The sequence below is a fragment of the Lampetra fluviatilis genome, chromosome 53 (assembly GCF_964198595.1).
Source record: "Lampetra fluviatilis chromosome 53, kcLamFluv1.1, whole genome shotgun sequence".
Lineage (NCBI taxonomy): Eukaryota > Metazoa > Chordata > Hyperoartia > Petromyzontiformes > Petromyzontidae > Lampetra > Lampetra fluviatilis.
Genome location: NC_136327.1, coordinates 3678664 through 3701093, shown reverse-complemented (window position 1 = coordinate 3701093; position 22430 = coordinate 3678664). Strand labels below are relative to the sequence as shown.

The window sequence follows — 22430 nt, the reverse complement described above, 5'->3', positions numbered from 1 at the left end:
AACATAACTCTGATAATGTATGCACTGTCCTTGAAGTTGATTGGTCCACACCCGAGACAGCTTTCCTTAGAGCCTAGTCTTACATGGTGTTGGACCAGCTGACGCCAAAAGGCGCACAACTCAAAGACAATGCACCATCAGAGTATGAGAGCTCGGGGTAATAATTTACACCATTGGAACCTCATTTGCCAGAAGTAAAAATATGATAATAGTTTTTTTTACCCTTTTATCTGGCAACAAAACTGACACCTTTTTTTACAAGGAATCATGTTTGCATAGACCAACATGTGTATCTGTATATACGTGGACGTGCCAGCAGATGGCGCTCGGCACAAACGATATTATTTATTTGAAAGGTTGGCTTTACCACACTGGAATTAAATTCAGTATTTGAATTCACATCTCTCAGATTTCCGTTTAACATGAATTGTCTTTTACCAGGTAATGCCCACTGAGCTACATACAGTATGTCAGTCTTAGCTCAACAAAGGGGCACATTTATAAACACATGGTTGTGAATGTGGAGGGAAAAACCAGAGAACCCGGAGAAAAATCCACACGACCACGTGGAGAGAAACAGAGACATTCAAACTCCAATTATACAGCAGGCGTCAGGGTCAGGATCGAACCCACGACCTCATGTATACCAGGCGAGGCAGGTAACATCTCACCACCGATGCAATTCCAATTGCCACAAAACACAAACGAAGTCTTGGATTAAATCAAGGACATGCATGCGTTTCACCTTCAGTGTTATCGCACAATGAACTACGAACCCAGCTACACGAGTGCGACTCCCAGCCACGGCTAACATCTGTGGCGAGTAAAGTCAGAACCGGTCCTGCCCCACTCAGCACAACCTTCACCAACCCACACTGACCGGCGTGGTGAAGTATAGACAAACAACCCCCATCACCAACTCGGCGTTTCAAGGACAACGTCCATGACTTCAGTGTCGGGAGGTCTTCGTCCAGCAATGGATTGACACGTCTCTGTGAAATTAAACATTACAGTGCGATGCAAAGGATGTGACATCTAGCATAAGGAAGGGGGAGCGATGGCATTTGTGTTGATGAGAACTTGGCTTTGATTATGAACAAGGGCGGCATGTAAAGGAACCGGGCACTTTGTCAACGCAGATGGCCTCGTTTTTCAGTTATATCACATGTACATTTTCGCATCGAATGAGGTTATCGAAATCTGTTCTTGCAACAAAAAAACACACCAGAATGTATAATGAGATGCAATACTAGAGGGGAAAGTGCCGTTGTATAATCTGGAGAGTACCTCGGCACTTCGGAAAGTAAGACGCACCCAAAAGTCGTGCCCGGTGTGAAATGAGGTTATCGAAATGTGGTCTTACAAAAAAAAACATTATAAGATGCAACTACCAATTGTTTGCTTTATACTGGTAGAAACCACCTGGTTCCACCAGCCCACAGGGGATTATTGTGTCCGTCCGTCGTGCATCCAAAAATGGGAGGGGTGGGGCTGGGTGGAGAGGGGAGGGTGGGGTGGGGCTGGGTGGGGAGGAGAGGGTGGGGAGGGGCTGGGTGGGAGGGGTGGGGCTGGGTGGGGAGGGGAGGGGCTGGTCACCCCGTGGTGCCCTTATAAAACTCAACGTTTAACCTACTCACGCCGGCTTGTGCCCGCCCTCACGGACATATTTCCGGAATACACCACGCCGCCGTTGACCCTGGCCATTGACCGAGCAACCCAACGTTCCTACCAGCTCCCTCCGCAGGAGGAATGTGTTAATCCAGGAGGGGGCGAAGTGCCGTTGCATAATCCTGAGAATACCACTGCACTCCAGTAGATGGCACTCGTCATCATCACTAACGGTGCACAATTTTGATTCTTGGCTCGACTGCGCGTGACTTTCACGGCACAATTGTGCAGCACTCCACTATAATTAAGCCACCTCGCCGCAATGGAGCTCTTCCCGGAACGATTGCAGTGCAGAGCAATCACAGACCACCCCTTCTCGAGCCGCGATTAAATAATTCGCACGCAATTGTCGGACCGTTCGGACTTGTTCCCGACACGAGTGTGCGACGGCTCAAGTAGTTTATTGGCTTCCGTGGGGGGCTCGGATGTAACGTTTGCACCCTTCCTTCACCCCATCTCCCCCCTCCTCCTCTCGTAGGCGGACTCCGAACAACTAAAAATCTCAATCCGTGCAGTTCCTCCCGCTAATTATCGCCACTCGCAGTGCCTAATGCTGCGACGCTGGATGAATTGGCGGCCCGAATGAGGCTCACCAATTATTTAATCTCCTGGGCAAACACAGAACCTGATCGTCTTCCTGCAGTCAGTTCACCAACCCCCCTCGTTCAAACACGTGCTCCAGCCCGTTGCACCCCGTATCGGGACTGAACCCACGTGATATGCCGCGCTCCACACGCTCACCTGGAAGTGCTTTTAACATGACGCCTTTCGGGTTTAATTGTACCACGTAATAGAGTCGCGCACAGGTGGTGTCCACCGGTGAGTGACAATCCCACAATGTCCACCAGTGAGTGACAAATATCCACCAATGAGTCACAATCCCACATTGTCCACCAGTGAGTGACAATCCCACGTTGTCCACCAATGAGTGACAATCCCACAAAGTCCACCAATTAGTGACAATCCCACAATGTCCACCAGTGAGTCACAATCCCACAATGTCCACCAATGAGTCACAATCCCACAATGTCCACCAATGAGTCACAATCCCACATTGTCCACCAGTGACAATCCCACAATGTCCACCAGTGATAATCCCACAATGTCCACCAATGAGTGACAATCCCACAATGTCCACCACTCACATTCGTGAGTTGAACAACGATCGCCCCCACCCCCCACACCTCCCTCAGCTCCCACCCTCGAGTCCCCCCCCACTCCCCGCTCTTCGCGCATGCGCAGTGAGCGTGTTTACGAGCTCGCCGCTCCTTTATAAAAGAGTCTAAAGCGAGCATCAACCACGCAGCTTCTCATCATCATCATCGGCGGCGGTCTTCTTCTTTAGTTCTAAGATCCGCGATTCAACGTGCGGCTTTTAATTTCAACCCCCTCCCCCTATTTGTTTATAATTTTGTTAGTCGCTTATTTGAAATTATTTTTTAACGTTTTAATTTCACCTCCAGAGCGCGTAACCTCCTCATCCACCCTCCACCCCCTCCTCATTGTTAACATCAACGCGAAATGTAAATTAAAATGTTATACAATTAAAAGTTCGATCGATTAGCGCTTACATTGCTACGTTCGCTGGGAAGTTAATTAAGTTTGACGACTGTTTGAGGTTTTGTTTTTAAAGGGCGAGGCGCGAGATTAGTTATTTAAAACGGAGCTTTAAAAACACCAAATACAGTTTTTGTACGTTTTTAATAACAGTCGAACTTAGCATTAGTACCGTTATTGATAATAATGACGATGATGATGAGATAAAAGTGTGTCTTATCACATAAAAACGTATTCGCAGGTCGCTTTTGATATTTGAAACTTGCTTTGATTCGCAGTTAATTGGGAGTCGAACCAACGTCGTTTTTAGTCGTCATTAACTATTATTAACTATTAATAACTATCATTAACTATTATTAACTATTAACCTAAAGCACTGTACAGCTCGTAGCATAGCTGTTATTATTTTTATCGCGATTAATCCAGTTATCTCGAGTTATCCTCCACAGTTATCCACAGTTATCATCTCGAGTTATCATCCCGAGTTATCATCCACAGTTAGTTATCATCCACAGTTATCCACAGTTATCTTCTCGAGCTATCATCCACAGTTACCATCCAGGGTTATCATCCAGAGCGAGTTATCCTCCACAGTTATCATCCAGAGTTAGTTACCATCCAGGGTTATCCAGAGTGAGTTATCCTCCACAGTTATCATCCGCAGTTATCATCTCGAGTTATCCGTGAACGTTGAGCTCTGTGAGATTTTACCGAGGTCCCTCATCGCGACCAGCAGCACCAGCAGGATGATGATTTGGACGAAGACCTCCAGCCAATCCCAATTTTGGCGAATGTCATGAGCGGCCTCGCTATAAACGACAGGAACCATCGCGTTTAACACGACAGATCACGGACGATACCACGAACCGTGACAAAGACACTCGTGCCAAACAACGGGGAGGAGGTATTAGCTGGCAGAATTCCCACGAAATTTATCCGTCACATTTCATTCATCCATCAGTTCTCCACCGACTCGCAACCATGGTGCTTGGACTACCCGGGCGCATTCGCGTCCGCGTTCTCCTCGACGAGTCGGAGTCACCGGCCGGTGTCCGTGGGCCCAGGGGGCCTCACGGAGGGCCTCACGCGGTGCGTGCGGGCCACGAAATCCGTGGCCGTGTCCGCGTGGTCGTGACGGGCGCCCCTGTTCGTGTCCGCCGCCTCTCGGCGTCTGCCCGCGGACGAGCGCGGGCGAGATGGAGCGAGACGCGGAGCGCCGGCGGAGGGTCGAGCACGGCTCACGCACACACCTACGGCGAGGAGCGGGAGCTGTACAGACAGGGGTGCCAGCTGATTGGGGGTGAGTTGGGCTGGTTGGTTGGGTGGTTGGTGGTTGTGGGGGTGTGTGGGGAGAGAGTGTGGGGCTTGGTGGGATGTTGGTGATGTTGGTGGGATTTTGGTGATGTTGGTGGGATGTTGGTGATGTTGGTGGGATGTTGATGATGTTGGTGGGATGTTGGTGATGTTGGTGGGATGTTGGTGATGTTGGTGGGATGTTGGTGATGTTGGTGGGATGTGGTGATGTTGGTGGGATGTGGTGAGGTTGGTGGGGTGATTTGGTGATGTTGGTGGGATGTGGTGATGTTGGTGATGTTGGTGAGATGTGGTGATGTTGGTGGGATGTGGTGAGGTTGGTGGGGTGATTTGGTGGTGGTGGTCGGTCCACACGTCCACTCTGTACGGACAGGGGTGCCAGCTGATTGGGGGTGAGTGGTCGGGCTGGGGTGGTTGTGTGGGGCTTGGTGGGATGTGGTGATGTTGGTGGGGTGATTTGGTTGTGGTGGTGGTTGGTACGTCCACTCTGTACGGGTAGGGGGTGCCAGCTGATTGGGGGTGAGTTGGTTGGGCTGGGTGAGGTGGTTGTGGGGGTGTGTGGGGCTTTGTGGGATGTGGTGATGTTGGTGGGGTGATTTGGTGGTGGTGGGGTGATTTGGTGGTGGTCGGTACGTCTACCCCCCCCCCCACCGTGGGTTATCTTGGTGCTGGGAGTCTGACCCTGTGGAACTCCAAAAGTGAGGGGCAACTTGGCCTGGTGGTACAGGCGGTCGTGGTGATGCCACCACCACCGCCGCTTGCTGGCGAGTGGTGGTGGTTGTTGTTATTAGTGTGGTGAGGAACGCGGTCCACGCGTTGCGCTATGAAACCCGACGACTCCAGTTCGATTCCCGCTCAGAGCTGCAGAAGCTGCATGCTTTCGAGAGATAGCAAAGAGGAACACATGCCCATTGGTGTTACTGAGCCAATGTGGAATTCCCGTGACGTGGGAAAAGCTCTCAATATGCCAACATGATTGCTCCCACCACCGATATATCTACGTCTGACTCTGCTCACAACAGCGGTTTCCGTATTTTGCTTTAGTCGTGTCGATGACGCAGGTTATTCGTGCAATGCGACTGTTTAGAGCAGCATGTATTCGAAAAACAAACCCCGAGTTAAAGACGCATTGCTATGGAAAGGAAGTTGGCCTTTAGGCAGGACGCTTCGCTGGAAGGGGGGTGGGCTTGCAGATGGTGGAGACTGATAATGATAACGAAGACGCCGACTGTAGAGACAAGGGGCTGAGCTTCACGTGGATCTGATTGATGGTGCTGGCTTGCCCGAGGCATTCATCCAGCAGTAGATCGTGGATGATAATCTGAAGATTTCCCCCCCCCTCCAAGGGGGTCACGATGTGATTCGAGAATCTTGTCACAATTGTTTCACCTTGTGTGTATTTCTCGTTTGTCTTATCCGCCTAAATGTGTGCGTGTAATTATAACTTGCTTACGTTGTAAAATAATTGGTTATCACACGTATGCTTACATATGCATGCATCGTGAGTGTAAGCTTCGATTTTTATTCTTCGAGAATCGGTGCATCGTTAGATGCTTATAAAGCAATCATTTCTGACTGCCTACGCACGGGAATGTATTTTATCTACCCTGGAGGGATAACGATGATGAGCGTACATGTATGTATCTTCTTGGTTCTTTCGGTAAAGTCACGTAGAATGGAAATAATGAAATAATAAAAATAAAACATAATAAAATAATTCTCACGACGTTTCGGCCACAACGCAAGCAGCCGTCCTCAGGTGGAGAGCAGGTCTGTCGAGTAGACAGAACCAAGAAGATGAATCCCTGCAGTCACGAAAGCTTTAAATAGAAATTTAGCGTACATGTAGTTAATGAAATACATCTATACAGCCAAGCACTTGTGTAACGCAGTCCTCACGACTTGAAGTTATTAATTTACCAACTCGATTTCATTAACTGCCCTGTTTACACGGACTGATTTTTTTTCTCTTCCTATTTTACAACAGACTTCTTGGCAATTGTTTAAAAAGATTAGCTTTCAAAATATACAGCCGGCTCAAACCAGTTTGACGCTTGGCAGGAGGAGCATGACATGCTGCCATGGATTGCTGCAAATCATGAACTTATCTGTGTATTGTTTTGTCAGCTTGTTCGTGGTTTTAAATATAAATACATATCAAGCTTCGAGAATGCCCCCACCGACGTTGTTTGTTTGAGTTTTCAATTTGGACTGCCTCCCGAGCAAATGGATCCCTTTTATATTGTAAAAAAAAACCGGTTAGCGTTTTTGTGCGTGCCAAATCGGTCTTTAAAAAAATATATATAAATCGTATTGTTTTTATGATCTCACTTCAGAAAGTAAGCTTGGATTAGCATGTTTCTGGCCCATACAACTCATAAGATGGTCTGTGCTGCTGTGGTAGTATAATTAAGTTTAATAGCATTACTTAATTTGGAAGTGTTCATGACTAAATCAACTGCAAAAATATATGTTAAATGGACAAAAGTGTAAATAACATGGAATTCTATCAACCTAATTGCTCTTTAGGCATCAATATTATCCAGAAGCATTTGGTGAAGAGGGAAACTCTGACTGGTTCAGAAACTAAACTTTTCAGGAAGCAAGTTAGATGATACATCTTTCTTGACTGCGATGCTATGCTGAAAGATAGTGGCGGTGCAAGGGTTAGCATGCACTCACTGACTGCACTGTAGGAGGCTCTTTTTTAAAATTCCAAACATGCAAAATGCTCTCTCAACCTGCAATCTCAAATCCAGTTTATAGAAGCTAGCGGTGCAATCGTTTACAGTACCTTTCTTTTCCTGTATTCCTCTGCAATGTGGATTTGCAGAGTGTACTGTGTTTTTGTGTGGTTTATGTGTTTTTTTTCTCACAGTGCTTGACTCACTTAGGAGGAAAAAAAATCCCTTCCCGTGCGAGTAAAGGTCATGGCAGTGCGTCTGCCAAAAATTCTAACATTTTATTGCCCTGCTAGACAACGCACTGTCCTTTATAAACACAGAATCTTGTAGGTGAGTTTCAATTCTGCATCGTTGCCCTCTGTTTGGTGTTTGTAGGGGACTTATTTAGATTATGCAGTTATGTTGTCAGTGAAGCGGTAGTGTAGCGGTTAGTGCTACACTGCACTACGAACCTGGCGACCCGAGTTCGATTCCTGCTCACGGCCAACACCAGTGACGATTATCTGAACCGGTCCTGGGCCACCCCTAGGTCGACTCGGCCTCAAATGAGTACCTGGTGCGGTGTGTAAACATCGTCACTGGGGAGACAAAGGCGGTCGGGCGTGGTGCTGGCCATCCACCCCCTCGTGTGCCACAGTGCTGGCATTCATAGGTGCTCGTTAATAGCACTTGCCCCAACAGTCTGGTGAGGCTATACGTGGGAATCTTTGTCTGTTTATGTTGTCAGGACAGTATTTTTAAACTGACCCATCCTCATCTGATGCTGACTTAAGATCTGTGCAGTACTTTGACAAAAAATGGAAAGGGTCAAACATCCAAGATACTGTACAGGGACCTTCCTTTAAGGAGCTTTGAGATTCAGGATTTGCATGATAAATGAGATATTTACTAATTTAATTTAAAAACAATTTTGGAACATGCTCTGCCAGGACACAGCATAAAGCTGCTGATACTGAAAACCTGGTGTCGTGTTCCCATAAATTCACGAAAAAAACCCTTCAAAAAAGCTGACGTGCAAATGTTCTTTGGCTCACAAATCCCTCCTTTTGGGCTCGGAGTGCTTATGTCGTGAGAAGATCTGTATGTATGTTGAATTTTTTCGTACCGTATGTAGCCAACCGTGCTAAGGTCTGTTGCGTGGACTCGCGTGGATTTTTGATTGACGAGACGAACCACTGTTACTGTACGATCATTAAGCTGGACTTTGACAAAGCAACTTCCGTCGGAGGAACTTCTGGCTTTTGGGGACCCGGGCACATGTGGATGGTGCTAGGCCATTATCAATAAAACCACTACAAGGCCCAACCCAGAAAACAATAATGGATCATTGCATTTGCTACGAAAAAACATACGTTTTATGCTGGGAATAATTTTTTGTCAGAAATGGGCGAAGCAGCACTTGGAATGGCTTGGAAGAGTAGAATGTGGCTGGTAAGGAAGGAGTGGTTTAAGCGCGGTCTAAACAACTACCACGATACGTAACGACTTGAGGAGGCACTCGCTCAGCAGTGAGTGGGAAAAGAGGCTGCATATGTGTTCACTCGTTACACACAAAAGCGCTTGCCACAGATGTATCACACAATACCTTGCTGATCTCGTCAAAGAGCATTACCATCACGCGAACTCCAGTCATCCTTGCAGCAGCAGCAGCAGCAGAGGATTCGAGATAAAATATCGAATAAAGACGGTCACGGCATCGTGCGCTTTCAGGTGTGCTTCTGTGGCTGTCTGGAACGCTCTTCCTTCCAATATCAGGAAGGCACTCGGGCTATGCACTTTGAAATGTATATTGAAAACTAATTTCTTTCTAACTGCTTTTTGTGTTTAGTTTGTCCTTCCCCCGCACCTCCGATTAGCTACGTACGGTACGAAAGAAATTGAGCGTACATAATGATTTGAAATGTTAACTGTGAGGTTGTCTAGCTGTGCGGGATTTCCCTTGCGGCGCGAGCTGACGGTGCGGCTTGTTGTTGTATCTGATGGTGGCAGCAGGTTGCGAAAGAGACAGCGTGGAGGATATCACGGTGCTGCCCATTGGAAAACACTATTTTCCCTTCTCCTTCCTCCTTCCGCTCGAGTGAGTTTGCACCGTGAGTGAGAGTCAAAACCCTCGCGATGGCATTTCCCATCAATCGCGAGAAAGCTTGAGTCTGGTACTCGGCTCCAAAAGAGAATAAAAAAAACTACTGTTGATTTCTGACAAAGTGGGATACTTGCTTGAATGGCCACTTTGGGCAAAAATATACAATGCACTTTTGTACTCGTGAGCAAATTAACATTTTCAGTTTATTGGTATTTACTTTCCATGACGGCCGAGTTTTCATTGTCTTCATGCCTTTCCCAGATCAGGCGTCAATGCTGTTTATAAATAACTAGCTTGTTTGCCCGTCCAAGGACGGGTGTATATGGCAGTAAATCTTAAATATTCAATAGAAAAATTGTTCAGCTCATGATTATTAATGAGGGGGGGGGGGCTCATGTGGAGTGATGTCACGCGCGGGACACGCACACAGCCTTTTTTTGCCTCGTTATATTAGCTGCTGCGTTGATTTCTTTATTAGCTTTACTTTCCATAAAGAAAGGTCAAAATGATTATGAATGATGGGGGGGGGGGGGTCCATGTGGAGGACCCCACCTGTTCATAACAACAATAATCAATAATTTAATTTATCTACTATAACCAATGTAACATTAAGTTAAAGCGTCTCTCGAAACAAATGAGCATTGGGGGCTCGTTTATTGGGCAGCTTTGCAGTGGTGAAAATTCCACATTCACATGGTGGGGACCCATAACTAAAGGTTCCGATGCTGATAACGATAAAGCGAAGTGATCTTAACTCTAAATTTCGATTTAAAGCTTTCGTGACTGCAGGGATTCATCTTCTTGGTTCTTTCGGTAAAGTCACGTAGAAGGGAAATAATAAAATAAAAATAAAATAAATTTTTATTATGTTTAATTTTTTTAAATTTTATTATTTCCCTTCTACGTGACTTTACCGAAAGAACCAAGAAGAAGATCTTAACTCTGTGCGCTTCGTCGATTTGTCCTGCCCTCCACCACGAGCTCTCGCCCGCACGCTAAAGCTAACGGTACCGGACTTTCGCCTTGTCCGCCCCCAGGCCCCTGCCCACATCCTTTGAGGGGAAGTATGGCAGCGTGCGCTACTGGGTGGAGTCGAAGCTGCAGCGTCCGTGGTTGCCCGTGCAGAAGACCCGGATGGAGTTCACCGTGCTGGAGAACGTGGACGTGAACACGGTCGCGCTGCTGGTGAGTGAGGGGTCTCGCACAGTCTCCCCGTGCACTCTCCTCAGTCCGTCCGGCTCCTCTCTACCCTGTGCTCCACCTCTAACTCTGTGTCTTGACGACTTCCCTCTCCCGGGAGAGGTGGGGATGAGAAGTGGTGTAAGTGGGGCTCTCGGATTCAAGGGAGTCTCAGAAATCGCCAAAGGGGGGAGGGAGGCGTTTTGTCGCCAAAAAGGGGAGCCACGGTGGAGAGATGTTTACTACCTCGCCTGGTATGCAGGAGGTTGTGGGTTTGATCCCGACCCTGACGATGCCGGTATATTTGGCGTTTGCCTGTCTCTCCCCGTGGTTACGTGGATTTTCGTCCGGGTCCTCCGGTTTTTTGGCTCCATATTTTAGAAACGTGCATTTAGAGTCTTTGGCTTGTTTACAGTTTTCATCTGATAAGCCACTTCATTTAACTATTATCTGTGTCCAGGTCGCTTCTGAAAAAGAGCTAAAGAGCTCAGTGGGCCTTACCTGGTAAAATAAAATAATTTAGTTTCACCCTTGGTGGCAACACAACCCCCTTCTCCCTGTTTATTCTGTGTCTGCCACTTGAACCCTGTCTGTCCCGTCCAACACCCACGTTCCTCTACCTTATCGGCATTGCATGTCTCTCGCACTCTGTCTACATGGCCTGACATCTCTCTCACTCTCCCGACTCGGTCTCTCCATTCAATGCTCCGGGATAAAACATTCGTGGTGGAGCGCAGTGCCTGGCGACACCGAGGGATATCTGAACCGGTCCTGAATATCCCCTTTGCCAACGTGCTGTGACCAGCGAGGGAGAAATGGTCAAGCAACCGCCACAACCACCGACATGATGTTGAGAGGACTTTGGTCAGCAATTCATTGACAAAGGGTTGTCATGGTTTTTTTAAAATCCACATTAACTGCTCTTCGGTCAGACCTCAACCTCGCACTCTCCTGACCCTGTCCAACCATATGCACGCCCGACCGCTTTTGTCTCCCCGTTATCGCTGTAGACACACCGCTACCACGGCAGGCATTCGTATTAGGCTGCGTCGACCTAAAGGAGGACCACACCTCCGATTGGCATGGTTGGCCACGTACGGTGCGAAGTTCAACATACGTGGTCAGAAATCGAACCTAGGTCGCAGGGGGTCAGTCGCATAATTCGTTGTATCAAAGTGTCTTCTCTCTATTGGCGGTGCTGAGTCGGTGATGGAAACTCCGCATTTCTATGGCAGGACCAGTCCATCCCAAAGGGAAAAATCACTGTTATTGACTCTGGAGGGATGATGATGGTGGACTGAGTCGATCTCTGCAACTGTCTCGAATGCTTTTTATTGTTTTATACTTATATTATTTTATTATTTCCCTTCTACGTGACTTTACCGAAAGAACCAATAATATATATCTCGAATGCTATTCCTTTCCAGTGTTAGGAAGCCACTGGACCTATGCATTTGGAAATCCTCTAGATTGAAAACGAATTTCTTTAGAACTGCTTGTTGTGTTTAGTTCGTTGTCCTTCACCCACACCTCCGATTAGCACGGTTGGCTACGTACAGTGCAAAAGACGTTCAACATTTATACATACATGCGTGGTTAAACATATAACCCAGTAAAGTCTTTCTGGCCTTAATAGGCGCTCGCTAACCACACTTGTTCTGCAATGCTAAATGTGGGCGATCGTTGCCTTTGTCCCACGGTTACATTCTGATGAGGCGGGGGGGAGGGGATCGGGATCTAAAGGTCATGGGGCCAGACAACCCCACGAGTACGGCACAGATGTTATCGTCTCTTGTGTTTACAAATTCTATCTGTTCTGCGTTCAGAGTTCGAATTCTAGAAAGCGCCCGCCGGCTTTTGTGCGAGTCCAACTGGAATCGCAGCTGGAAAAATTGCAAAGGAACGAGAGGCGTCGGCCAAAACGAGACTGAGAACTTTGACCCAAACATCACTGTGGTCTTCGTGCCAAGTTTTCGTACGAAAATTAAATAATACTTAGTCGAGAGTGCAGTAAATGTCTTAGCCGTTCTATTTACGTGCGTGTGCGCGCGAGTCTGTATCTGTAACACGTGTCGACATGTCGCAGAAATCCCCTCCGTCCGTGCGTGCCCATTACCTAACGATTCAATGAATCGTTATGATTGGGGCCCAGGATTTGTATTCAATAATTGAGTTGAGTTATTTTTCTTTAATTTGTGGTGAATGTAGCACTCGGAGTTCCTGCAGGGATTAAGTTAACCTTTTACATATGAATACAAATGATAAATTCTCATACGTGTGGTCCGATGCTTTGTTGCGAGCCTAAAAATTCATTTAAATCGATGCGCCACAATGTCTTGAAATAATAATTCACATCATCTCCCCTTATTATCTGTTTTTGTTGTCCTTTGCAAATGGTAGGAATTGTAGATTCCCATAAAAGTAGCCACTTTAAGTATAGAGCAATCACTGTTGACTTCCAGTAAAGTAAAACTCGGTTTGTCGTCGGTTTGTCGACTCCAGAGAAGTGAGGATGGTGATGTATGGCGACCGTGATGTACACGTGACCTGTAACCGGGATTTGAACTTACGAGCTAATTATTGTCGAGCATTCTTAACCATAGTACCACACAGATTAATTTAAGTCAAAGTCTAAACCAAACTGTGTTACTGTACAACTAATAATTCCTAAAACGTTACGACCAAAACATTCATAGGATTGGTGTTTTATTTCCAATTGTATTTTTATCTTGTTTTAAGTAAAGAAAAAAAAAGAAAGCTGCACGCAAAATGTTATCGCTCGCTCTGATAAAACCGCCGTGCCTGCAACCCAAGCGATTCCCACCCCCAGAAACATAATGGAACGGCAACGCGAGAGGCTTTTCGACTTCCCGCGTCGCGAAACATTTTCCACTCGCCAAGTCTCGTGGGAGTAGTGGGGCTTCATGTTTACACGCTACCTCCAGAGAGTATTTTCGTCTTGAAGTTTCCATAAAAAAATAACCCCAACACCGATTGAGCCCTCCTCGGTGTTCTGCAAACAACGCAGGGTAATTAGGTATTGCGGTGAAAGTGAGCTTCCCGCTGATGCTGGCAGTTAAACATTGCTTGAGTAAGAAATTCTTCTGGGGTGGCCGGGTAGCTAACAGCTGCAGTGATACTGTGGTCAGAGACGCGCCGAGCTTGCCACCGCAAACCCCTGGGTTCGATTCGGTGTTTCATCTGCCCGTGATTAAAACCAATTATACTCAAGCATAGTGACTTTATGATCTCGACCCACTCGCCAATCACTGCACAACAAACAAATAAAACGCATTTTCATATTTTTTCCATCGCAAAAATATTTGCCTGTTCTGCAGTTCCCATTTCTTCAAAAGCACATTTGTCAGCGACTTGCTTGGACGAAATGTAGCATGCCTGTAAAGTTGTCTGTACCTTCCTTTTAACCCTGGACCTTCTCCGCTGTGTCTCCGCAGTCGCCTGTTCGCGAGAGTAAAGAAGAGACGGTCAAGTGCTGGTTCTGCATGTCTGGCTCTGTCTCCATTGCCGCCAGGATCAACCGCAAAGGCTTCTGTCCCGGTGAGAGGCGCGACTTGTGACTGTTCCAGCCAGAGGCTGCTCGCTGGCAGACAGTGCCCTACAAGAGCCACTTGTCAGTATTTGGCAGATAGTGGCGATTAAATCCGCATTGCAATACAGTACGATGGTTCTATATATAATGTTGAAATGAGACCTCGAAGTTCGGCCGTACGGAGAAAAACCGTGGCCGTGTTTGCTTTACAGAGAAAGGGACGGTCATAGACGGGCGTAAAAAAGGGAATGTCTTGAGCCTTAAGTTTGAACAGGGACGGAGTCAACAACAGCACGGATGGTGGGAAGAGAGTTCCAGATGATGGGGCCTCCGTGAGAAAGATGGAGTTCATTTAGCCTCGTGGTCACTCTTGATCGGATGGTAGGGAGTGGGGGGGGGTGCGGAAAGGAACGAGATATTTGGTAGTTTAAAATTAACATAATCCGGTTATATTGATTCGTTCAGTTACTTATTTATTATCCGGCTTGCGTGGTATTTTAAGATGCACTAGGCCACCATCCCGTAGACTCTGCTTGCACGACCTTAATGGCAGAGGTTGCAACCGGGTACCCGATACCCGTACCCTACCCGATACCCGGCTACCCGTACCCGGCCGGGTATGGGTAGGGTACGGGTATGGCCGGGTACGGGTACCCGTTTGCGACCCTGGTGTGGCCAGGTACGGGTAAGCAATCAAAACCCGTTTGCGACCTCTGCTTAATGGGCAGCAGAATCGATATCGGCAGCAGAATAGACAGCAGCAGCGGCACCCCCTTGGATGTGCCGCGGGAGACTGACCGTCTCTCGCCGTCTCTCTGCCACAGGCGAAACGATCGACATCCACGTGGAGGTGGAGAATGGTTGCCCTCGTGCGGCGCAGACGCACGCCGCCCTCTACCAAACCCAGACCTTCCGCGCAAAGGGCCACTCGCGGACGGTGCGCCAACTCGTCGCCACCGCGACCGACCACAACGGCGGCAACAACAACAACAACTTGGACGCGGCGAACGACGGGCTGTTGTGGCACGGGTCTCTGCGCGACAGCCTGGGCATGGTGCCAGCACGTCAGAGGAAGGATTTCCCGCACCCGTGCGTGCGCATCCCGCCCGTGTCGCCCTCTATCCAGAACTGCGCCGTGCTGAGCGTCGAGTACTCGCTGTCCGTGTGGGCAGAGGTACGCGGCGCCAGCGCGCTCACGGTCACGCTGCCCGTCGTCGTGGGGACCGTGCCGCCGCTCGGCTATGCCGGGGCCCGCGTGGCAGCCGTGGCGCCGGCGATGATCGACGAACCCGAAGGTGTGCTTGTGTGCGCGTGTGCGTGTGTGTGTGTGTGCGTGTGTGCGTGTGGGTGTGCGTGTGTGCGTGCGTGTGTGTGTGTGTGCGTGTGTGTGTGTTGTGCGCCGGATTCGCGTCTAGGTCTTCCTCGTCTCGTAGGTGCCACGGTTGGCCAAGATGTTAATTGCCTCACCTGGTATACAGGAGGTCATGGGTTCAGTCCCCGATCTTGATGCCTGCTGTATATTTGTTAGGAGTTTGCATGTGTCTCTCCGTGGTTGTGTGGATTTCCCACCCACATTTAAAAACGTGTCCAGGTCGCTTATGAAAGAGAGCTATACAGCTCTCTGATTACTTTTCAATATTGTGTGTCCAGATTTAGTTGGCTTCTCATCTCTGTTTGAACGAATTGCACTTTTTAAGTCTGTCCAGATTAGTTCGACAGGAACTAGCTTCCGATGCCTTAGATGATTGACTTAGCTTCAGATGATTGAGTGAATGTCCCGGTGAATTGTCGGGAGTTCGCGTTGGTTTGCGACTGTGTGGTCGATGGTCTTCGACACTGCACGTGGCCCTGAAGTGCACCTGGCCTGGTAGAGGCATAATGGTGACGTCACCGTCACTTCGTGGCGAATGGCGGGTATTGGTCGATGGTCTGGTCGGTGATCCCGCAATCGCACGCCGTGATTTCTAGAATCTATTTTTTCGTCCACTCGTGGATGTCGCGGTGTGGATGGGTATTCCGTAAGACGTGCGGATTCAATTTGAACGTGGCCCGTTGTTTTTGCGGTCGATTTATTTCAATCCGGAACGGTAACACCTCCAGATTATTATTATTTTTTTTTTAAACGTGTACGACCGCGACGCGATTTTCGGATTGCTTGCGGAGAGCGGCGCGTTCACCCGTGCGTCTCTCTCCTTTCAATCGTGTTCGCAGCTCCTCCCAGCTACGACGAAGTGGTGTCGGCGACCTCAGAGGGCCAGGGGGTGGTGCCTGCCCAGGTGGCGGGCCCTGAGATGGGGGCGGGGCATCGGCCCTCGGGACGGCCTTCCCGCCGGAATCGGCTGTTCACGGCGCGGACCCAGGCCTTCCTGCAGGAGTACAGCCTCTGTCCTCCGCCCGTGTACTCCAAGGTAAATTTCGATTTAAAGCTTTCGTGACTGCAGGGATTCATCTTCTTGGTTCTTTCGGTAAAGTTACGTAGAAGGGAAATAATAAAATAATACAAATAAAACATAATAAAATACAATTCTCACGACGTTTCGGCCACAACGCAAGCAGCCGTCCTCAGGTGAAGAACAGGGCTGTCGGAAAGACAGTCTGAATGAACACCACCAAGCTTGGCAGCGTATAGTTACGTGGAATCCCTCCCCTTCCGACAGCCCTGTTCTTCACCTGAGGACGGCTGCTTGCGTTGTGGCCGAAACGTCGTGAGAATTATTTTATTATGTTTTATTTTTATTATTTTATTATTTTCCTTCTACGTGACTTTACCGAAAGAACCAAGAAGATACTCCAAGGTATTTAATGTCAGAATTGGAACGCAGGGACTCGTCTACTTGCGAAGTTTCAGAGGTGCGAACAAACCTGTCTGTGTGTCATGTCGATGCCACATGAAGAACCAGTAGCATCTGCAGAACATGAAGAACCAGTGTCCTCTATCTACAGGAGATTATACAACTTTAAAGCTATTCCCCGTTTTTAGTGTAAATGCCGTACAACATGTTTGGAATCGACAGGAGTACAGTTGTACTCGCAAACAAATCGACCTCTGGAACTCAGAGGTCGCAATCGGGTACCCGATACCCGGCTACCCGTACCCAGCCGGGTACGGGTACGGGTAGCCGTTTGCGACCCTGGTGCGGCTGGGTACGGGTAGGCCGTGAGTCACTGGTGAGTAACCGTTTGTCACTCATTTCGGGTAGGGTACAGGTAGGGAACGGGTACCTGTACCCGGCCGGGTACGGGTACCCATTTGCGACCCTGGTGCGGCAGGGTACGGGTACGGAAAGGAATCAAAACCCGTTTGCGACCTCTGCTGGAACCTAACTCGTTCGTAAGTGGAGGAGTCCCCGTATGGATTCGTACTGGAGGAATCTGGTGAGCCGCAAAGCTCTTTGTTTTTCACAGATGTCCGATATGAGGCGGGTCAGAACGTTACAACAACAAACAATACAAAACACGATAGGAGTGCAAAGTATAGAAAAGGTAAACAAATCGCTTAAAAGAAAATATTTACAAATAAAACTAAACGATTTTTATCATACCAGGTAAAGCCCATTGAGCTATTAGCTTATTTTTCAGATGCAAACTGGGCACAAATTATATATAGCTCATCGAAGTGGCTTATCACGTGGTAATGTATAGCAGCAAAATAATTTAAATGTCACGTCAAACAAACGCTGCGTGGTGCTCGATTTCTAGCCACGGTTTAACATCAGCGGCGCGCAATAAATTAAACTTGTCCTGTGCCCCCTCCTCCTTCATAAACCTGCACTGACAAGCGTGGTGAAGTACGGTTAATCAACCACCCTCTGCCCCCCCCCCCACGACCGGCATGTCGTAGGCGGAGCCTTCGTTCGGGAGTTGATTGACTAAAGGACTTATAGTCGTACACATACAAACATTCGCAAATACCTAATTAAGTGTAACATTTTCTAAAACTATATCACCATTTGCTTTTGTCTCCGCAGGAAGATCCACACCCAGTCATCAGCGGCTTCACAAAATCTTCACACAGGCAAAACCACTGAAATGGAAGCCGACGCTGAGAAGAAGAAATAAAAATCAACACCTGCCACTCCACTCGATGAGCACAGGGGAAGTGTTGTTGACCGTACGCCGGAGGTCCCCGTGGTTGTTTCGCGACCGGCTGGACGACGCTTCCAGGAGAACGAACCGCCGGAGTTTTCGCAAACAGGGGAGAGACCTCTTTGCCTCCCCGGAAAAATGTGCCACCGCCTCGTTATCGGACGCCTGCTGCAGAAGAAGCCTTTTGGGGGCGGCCGACTCCGATGTGAAAACTTGCGCATCAAATGCAGTCGCTGGCCGTGCCTGATGATGTTGAAATTCTTGCCGTAGTTTTAACGTCTCTTCTGCCCTGCGGATGAAGTTATTTCGACAAGTGGCAGTGCGGATTGCATGCATGCAAGCAACGAAAAAATGCGTGAAATGGGCACAAAAAGACTCGCGTCGTCGCACAGTTTTTTGAGCCTTTCGGATACGACACCAAAGTTCGGCGCAGGAACACGTAAAGGGGCGACTTCTTAAGGGCGGATACATTTTGGAAGAATTAAAATCCCTGGTGAGGTTCCTCGCTGTGATAAAGACAGGAGGACGTTCTCCCCGTGGTGTAGGAAGACCTCAAGAACACTTTGTGGAGGACCCTTTTTTGAGCAGCATAAAACCAAGAGATGGCCAACACCAGCCCAGATGCCAACAAGCTGCTTCGAGAGAGAAAGGCTTTTCAGAAAAGGCCTCTCGTCCGCCGTTAGCTTTTGTTTTTCCCGGGTGTTTCCTCTTGCCGATGGCTCCATGAGCCTTTGAAACTGGTGCGGCTCGCCTTAAAAGCCACGGAATGGTTTTGCGAACAGGAGCCTTGAATGTTTGAGCGGCCTCGAAGAAGTCCTGGTGCGTGTGGAGCAGAGACTGCAATTTAAAGCCGCCACGGCTGTTGAAATTTGTGAGCGGAGGTTGTCTCGAAGATGGCAGAACGAACGTTTTTTGTTACATTGAGTTGTTTTTTTTATCACCCACTTTGCTGCTTTATGAGGCTCGCGTCGTATCGTAACGGCACTGTAAGCGGACGCTCTGGAACTAATTCACTGGGAAACGCTTTAATGGGCTCCTCCTAGCCCAACACCATACAGAGCTACTTTCCCGCTCTCTAAATAGTGCCCCGCCGTGTGCCAGTCTCAACCAATTGAAGGTAACAAGCATTCGTATGTGACTGCTGAGAAATTTAACCGGTGGCTTTTTGTATTCGAGCTCTGGAATTTCATTGGTGCTGGTTTCGGTGGTTTGATATGGCCATTTAAGTGCATCCTAAAATCAATTATAATAATCCCTAGGTGACAATGCATGGCAAGACATTGCCAGCCAGTCAACTAATGGCTGGCTCTATGCAGCCAATAGCGTTCCAGCAAGTCCTGGTGACATCACGAGTGTTGGGTCGGTTGTCATTTGCTGGTCATGACTTGCAGATGGTCGCGCAGTGTCGTTCCATCCATAATACAGGTTTTTTTTGTTATTATGGATGATATTGGTCGTGAAAGCCTACGTGTTAAAAAGTGTAGTGCCATGTTTTAAAACATATACTCTTTTTTTACATTGGCATAATTGCACTGAATTTTTTGTGGTGTTGCAATAATAACATTGTAATGCACCTGCATTGATAGTAACAGAAAATGGTTCTAAATGAAGAGTGTCTTAACGGTGATTGATTTCATAGATGGGAGTTGTGATCCATAACGGTTTAGGAAACAAAGTCTAGCCGCATAGGCAGACGATACTAAAGTAATGCTGCAGGGAGGTGGTGATGTAACAGTGTTAGGTGGTGAAACGCAAAAACGATGATTTGCAAATTTTAACCTCCCTTAGCAAGAACATTTCTTCACAGTCACATTTCCACATGAAAAGGTGGCTCGTGTTTTAATTAAATTTCACTACAAACATGAAAGAATTGCTTGCCGCATAATCTCCAATAAGCATAAAGAATTGTGAGGAACGCTTCTTGAAAGCATGAAACCAGTTTGTAAAATATAAACGGGAGTGTAACAGGGGGTTTATAAATTCAGGCACATTGTGATCCTCCCATTTATAGACGCGACGTATTTTTGCAATCTATCTCAGGTTTATCGAATGATTGTAGCACACGTAGCACCGTCTTATAGTTGTTTTCTTTTCGGTAATAAACTTCCACCTAAATTTGCACTTTCCTTTGTAAACGCAAACTGCGAGCTTAGATTGTTTCACAGGTGTGTTTTTTTTTCAATGTTCCGCTGCTATTTGCCAAAAAATGCCCCCCTTGTTTTGATTGAAACGAAGGTGTGTACAAATATTACTGGCCTTAACTATACCTTAGCTTTATATTTTTGTATTTGCACTACTATAAGCTATGAGCGTGGCTTTAAAACTGTACAGTTAAAGAACGTACTCTCGTTTTAACACACCATACACGTTTAAAAAATACAAACCCGGTATTGCTTCCAAAGATAAGCAAACTGCATAACTGTACGGTGGAAGCGGTGATTTTTTTTTTGTCACTACACGCCGTTGTTCACGAAAGCGGTCGTTGGAAACATTTTCAGAATGGGGGCGTGCGTACGTACTAATGTCAGGTTCATTTTGTTTATGTCCATGGTCGAGAGGGGTCCTTTTGTAGCCAATTACCTGCCACGTCATCTCATCTCAATCTTCCTTCGCTCAAATCTGCCTTCTGCCAGATCCCACGGAGGGCTGGAGTTGACATGCACGCGTGCATCCTTTCACGGCGGCTCTTACGATCACATTACCACGACCTTCCCACGATAGGTCTTCCCTGTTGGTCACCAGCCCCCGTGGGTGTCATGTCATTGCCCGTCTTGGGTGACGATTCTCTCCTCCAACCTGCACCACGTGTCTAGATCGAAAACTCATTCTGGATTGAAAACTCAGTTTTTTAATAATTGCTTTTGGTGTTTAGTTTGTCCTTCCGCTCGCACCTCCTATTCCTGATCACATCTGCATCACTTTAATTTCCACGTTCTATTCCAAACTTCTGCTAAGGTTACCTTGCCCTCACGAGCAATTCCCAACCTACTCGTTAACGTTTTCCAACATTTACTTTAGTTCTAAAAATGCACTCCTAATCAGCACGGTCGGTGTGATGGAGTGACCTATAGCAATGCAGCCGTCGCTCTATTGTGCTGATTTCTGTGATGAAAGTTTTGTTTTAACTTTTTCTTGTACGCGCATCTCATTCTGAATCGTGTTTTACTGCTCCGTGCACATTAATTATGTTCTTGTTTCATTACCATTTCTAACGTCGTTAAAGTACTATGAAAACATATCTTGTATAAAAGTAATAATATATAAGCTAACAACATATGCAATACTGTAATGTTATAACCTTGTTTTTTTAAGCTGGCTTGGAATCCGCTGGATTGCTGTCTGTGTTCCACACCATGTGTTGGTAGTCCGTGCTCCAGTTTGTGGAATTCCACGCCGGTATTTCACGATAACAGCCTGTGTCTGTGTGCGTGTGTACGCGCGCGAAGCTCATGAGAGAACAAAGCAATTTGTGGTCAATTCTAAATATATCCCAAAAATAGTGCAGTTTTCATTTTCTATTCAAATCTGAAGAAATGTATAACTGAAAGCCACTGTTAGGTTTTGAACAATGATGTTGAGCGTCTATAAGCAGTTTAGAAAGCATTCCATTCACTAAAAAGTGGAGTATTCTCGTATTTGCCACAAAGTGGTATACTATTTAATCAACCACCCAAGGGTTGATGAGCTGATTCAACCCGAGACTGGGATTTGAACACGCGACCTTTTGATTGTAAGTTGAGCACTGACCACCGTGCAGTTGAAGATTCCCTCCGCCCACATAGAGGCTGTTGAGTGTTGTTAGCGAGCACTTATTCAGTGCTGGGCACGAAGAGATTGTGTGTCACGACCAATGCCAAAGCCTCGGTCGCATTCTATTATTACACTGGTCAACACACGTTTTCTGGCATAAGGTATTCCAACGCTTTTAAGGTAATTTTGGGGTGCTGATTCCAAATCTGGCATCAGCTTTTGTCTATCACATCAGGTTTTTGAGATATCAAATATTGCAATTTCAATAAAAACTGCAGAAGAAAAATATTAAATTAATGTGGATATCTACATAAAATGATATTATAAACACACTATGCTAAAAATACAGCACCATATTTTAACACTAAAGCAGTCACTGACTCGCAACAACTTGCAATCATAAGTGACAGAGTTAATTTCGGGTAAAATCAATGAAATGGGGTATGCCGATAGCATAAAATGAGATGTGATAGAGCAAATCTGAGATCAGATTTGGAATCAGCACCCTGAAATTAGTCTAAAACAGCTGCAAAAGTCCAGGCCAGAAAAAAATGTTTTT

The 22430-nt window shown here is 47.1% G+C and overlaps 1 protein-coding gene across 2 annotated transcripts; it reads left to right on the top strand.

The window, feature by feature from the left end:
• The first annotated feature begins 2970 nt into the window (after window positions 1-2970).
• Window positions 2971-22199, top strand: LOC144949298 (arrestin domain-containing protein 2-like). 2 transcript variants are annotated; one of them, XM_078879247.1, is made up of 7 exons: window positions 2971-4525; window positions 9216-9300; window positions 10344-10491; window positions 13941-14043; window positions 14860-15330; window positions 16247-16443; window positions 18004-22199. In XM_078879247.1, exons 1-7 carry the CDS (start codon window positions 4207-4209, stop codon window positions 18061-18063), a joined length of 1383 nt encoding a protein of 460 aa, XP_078735373.1. In that variant the 5' UTR covers window positions 2971-4206; the 3' UTR covers window positions 18064-22199. The 2 variants fall into 2 exon arrangements, with proteins under 2 accessions (XP_078735373.1, XP_078735372.1); XM_078879246.1 differs by having other exon boundaries at window positions 9213-9300.
• The last annotated feature ends 231 nt before the right edge of the window (window positions 22200-22430 follow it).

Bases quoted from the DNA above. Each gene is read 5' to 3' on its own strand.
- LOC144949298 (XM_078879246.1), top strand. From the start codon at position 4,207: ATGGTGCTTGGACTACCCGGGCGCATTCGCGTCCGCGTTCTCCTCGAC. The intron at 9,301-10,343 runs GTGAGTTTGCAC...GTCCGCCCCCAG, and splicing joins TCCTTCCTCCTTCCGCTCGA to GCCCCTGCCCACATCCTTTG. The intron at 14,044-14,859 runs GTGAGAGGCGCG...TCTCTGCCACAG, and splicing joins CCGCAAAGGCTTCTGTCCCG to GCGAAACGATCGACATCCAC.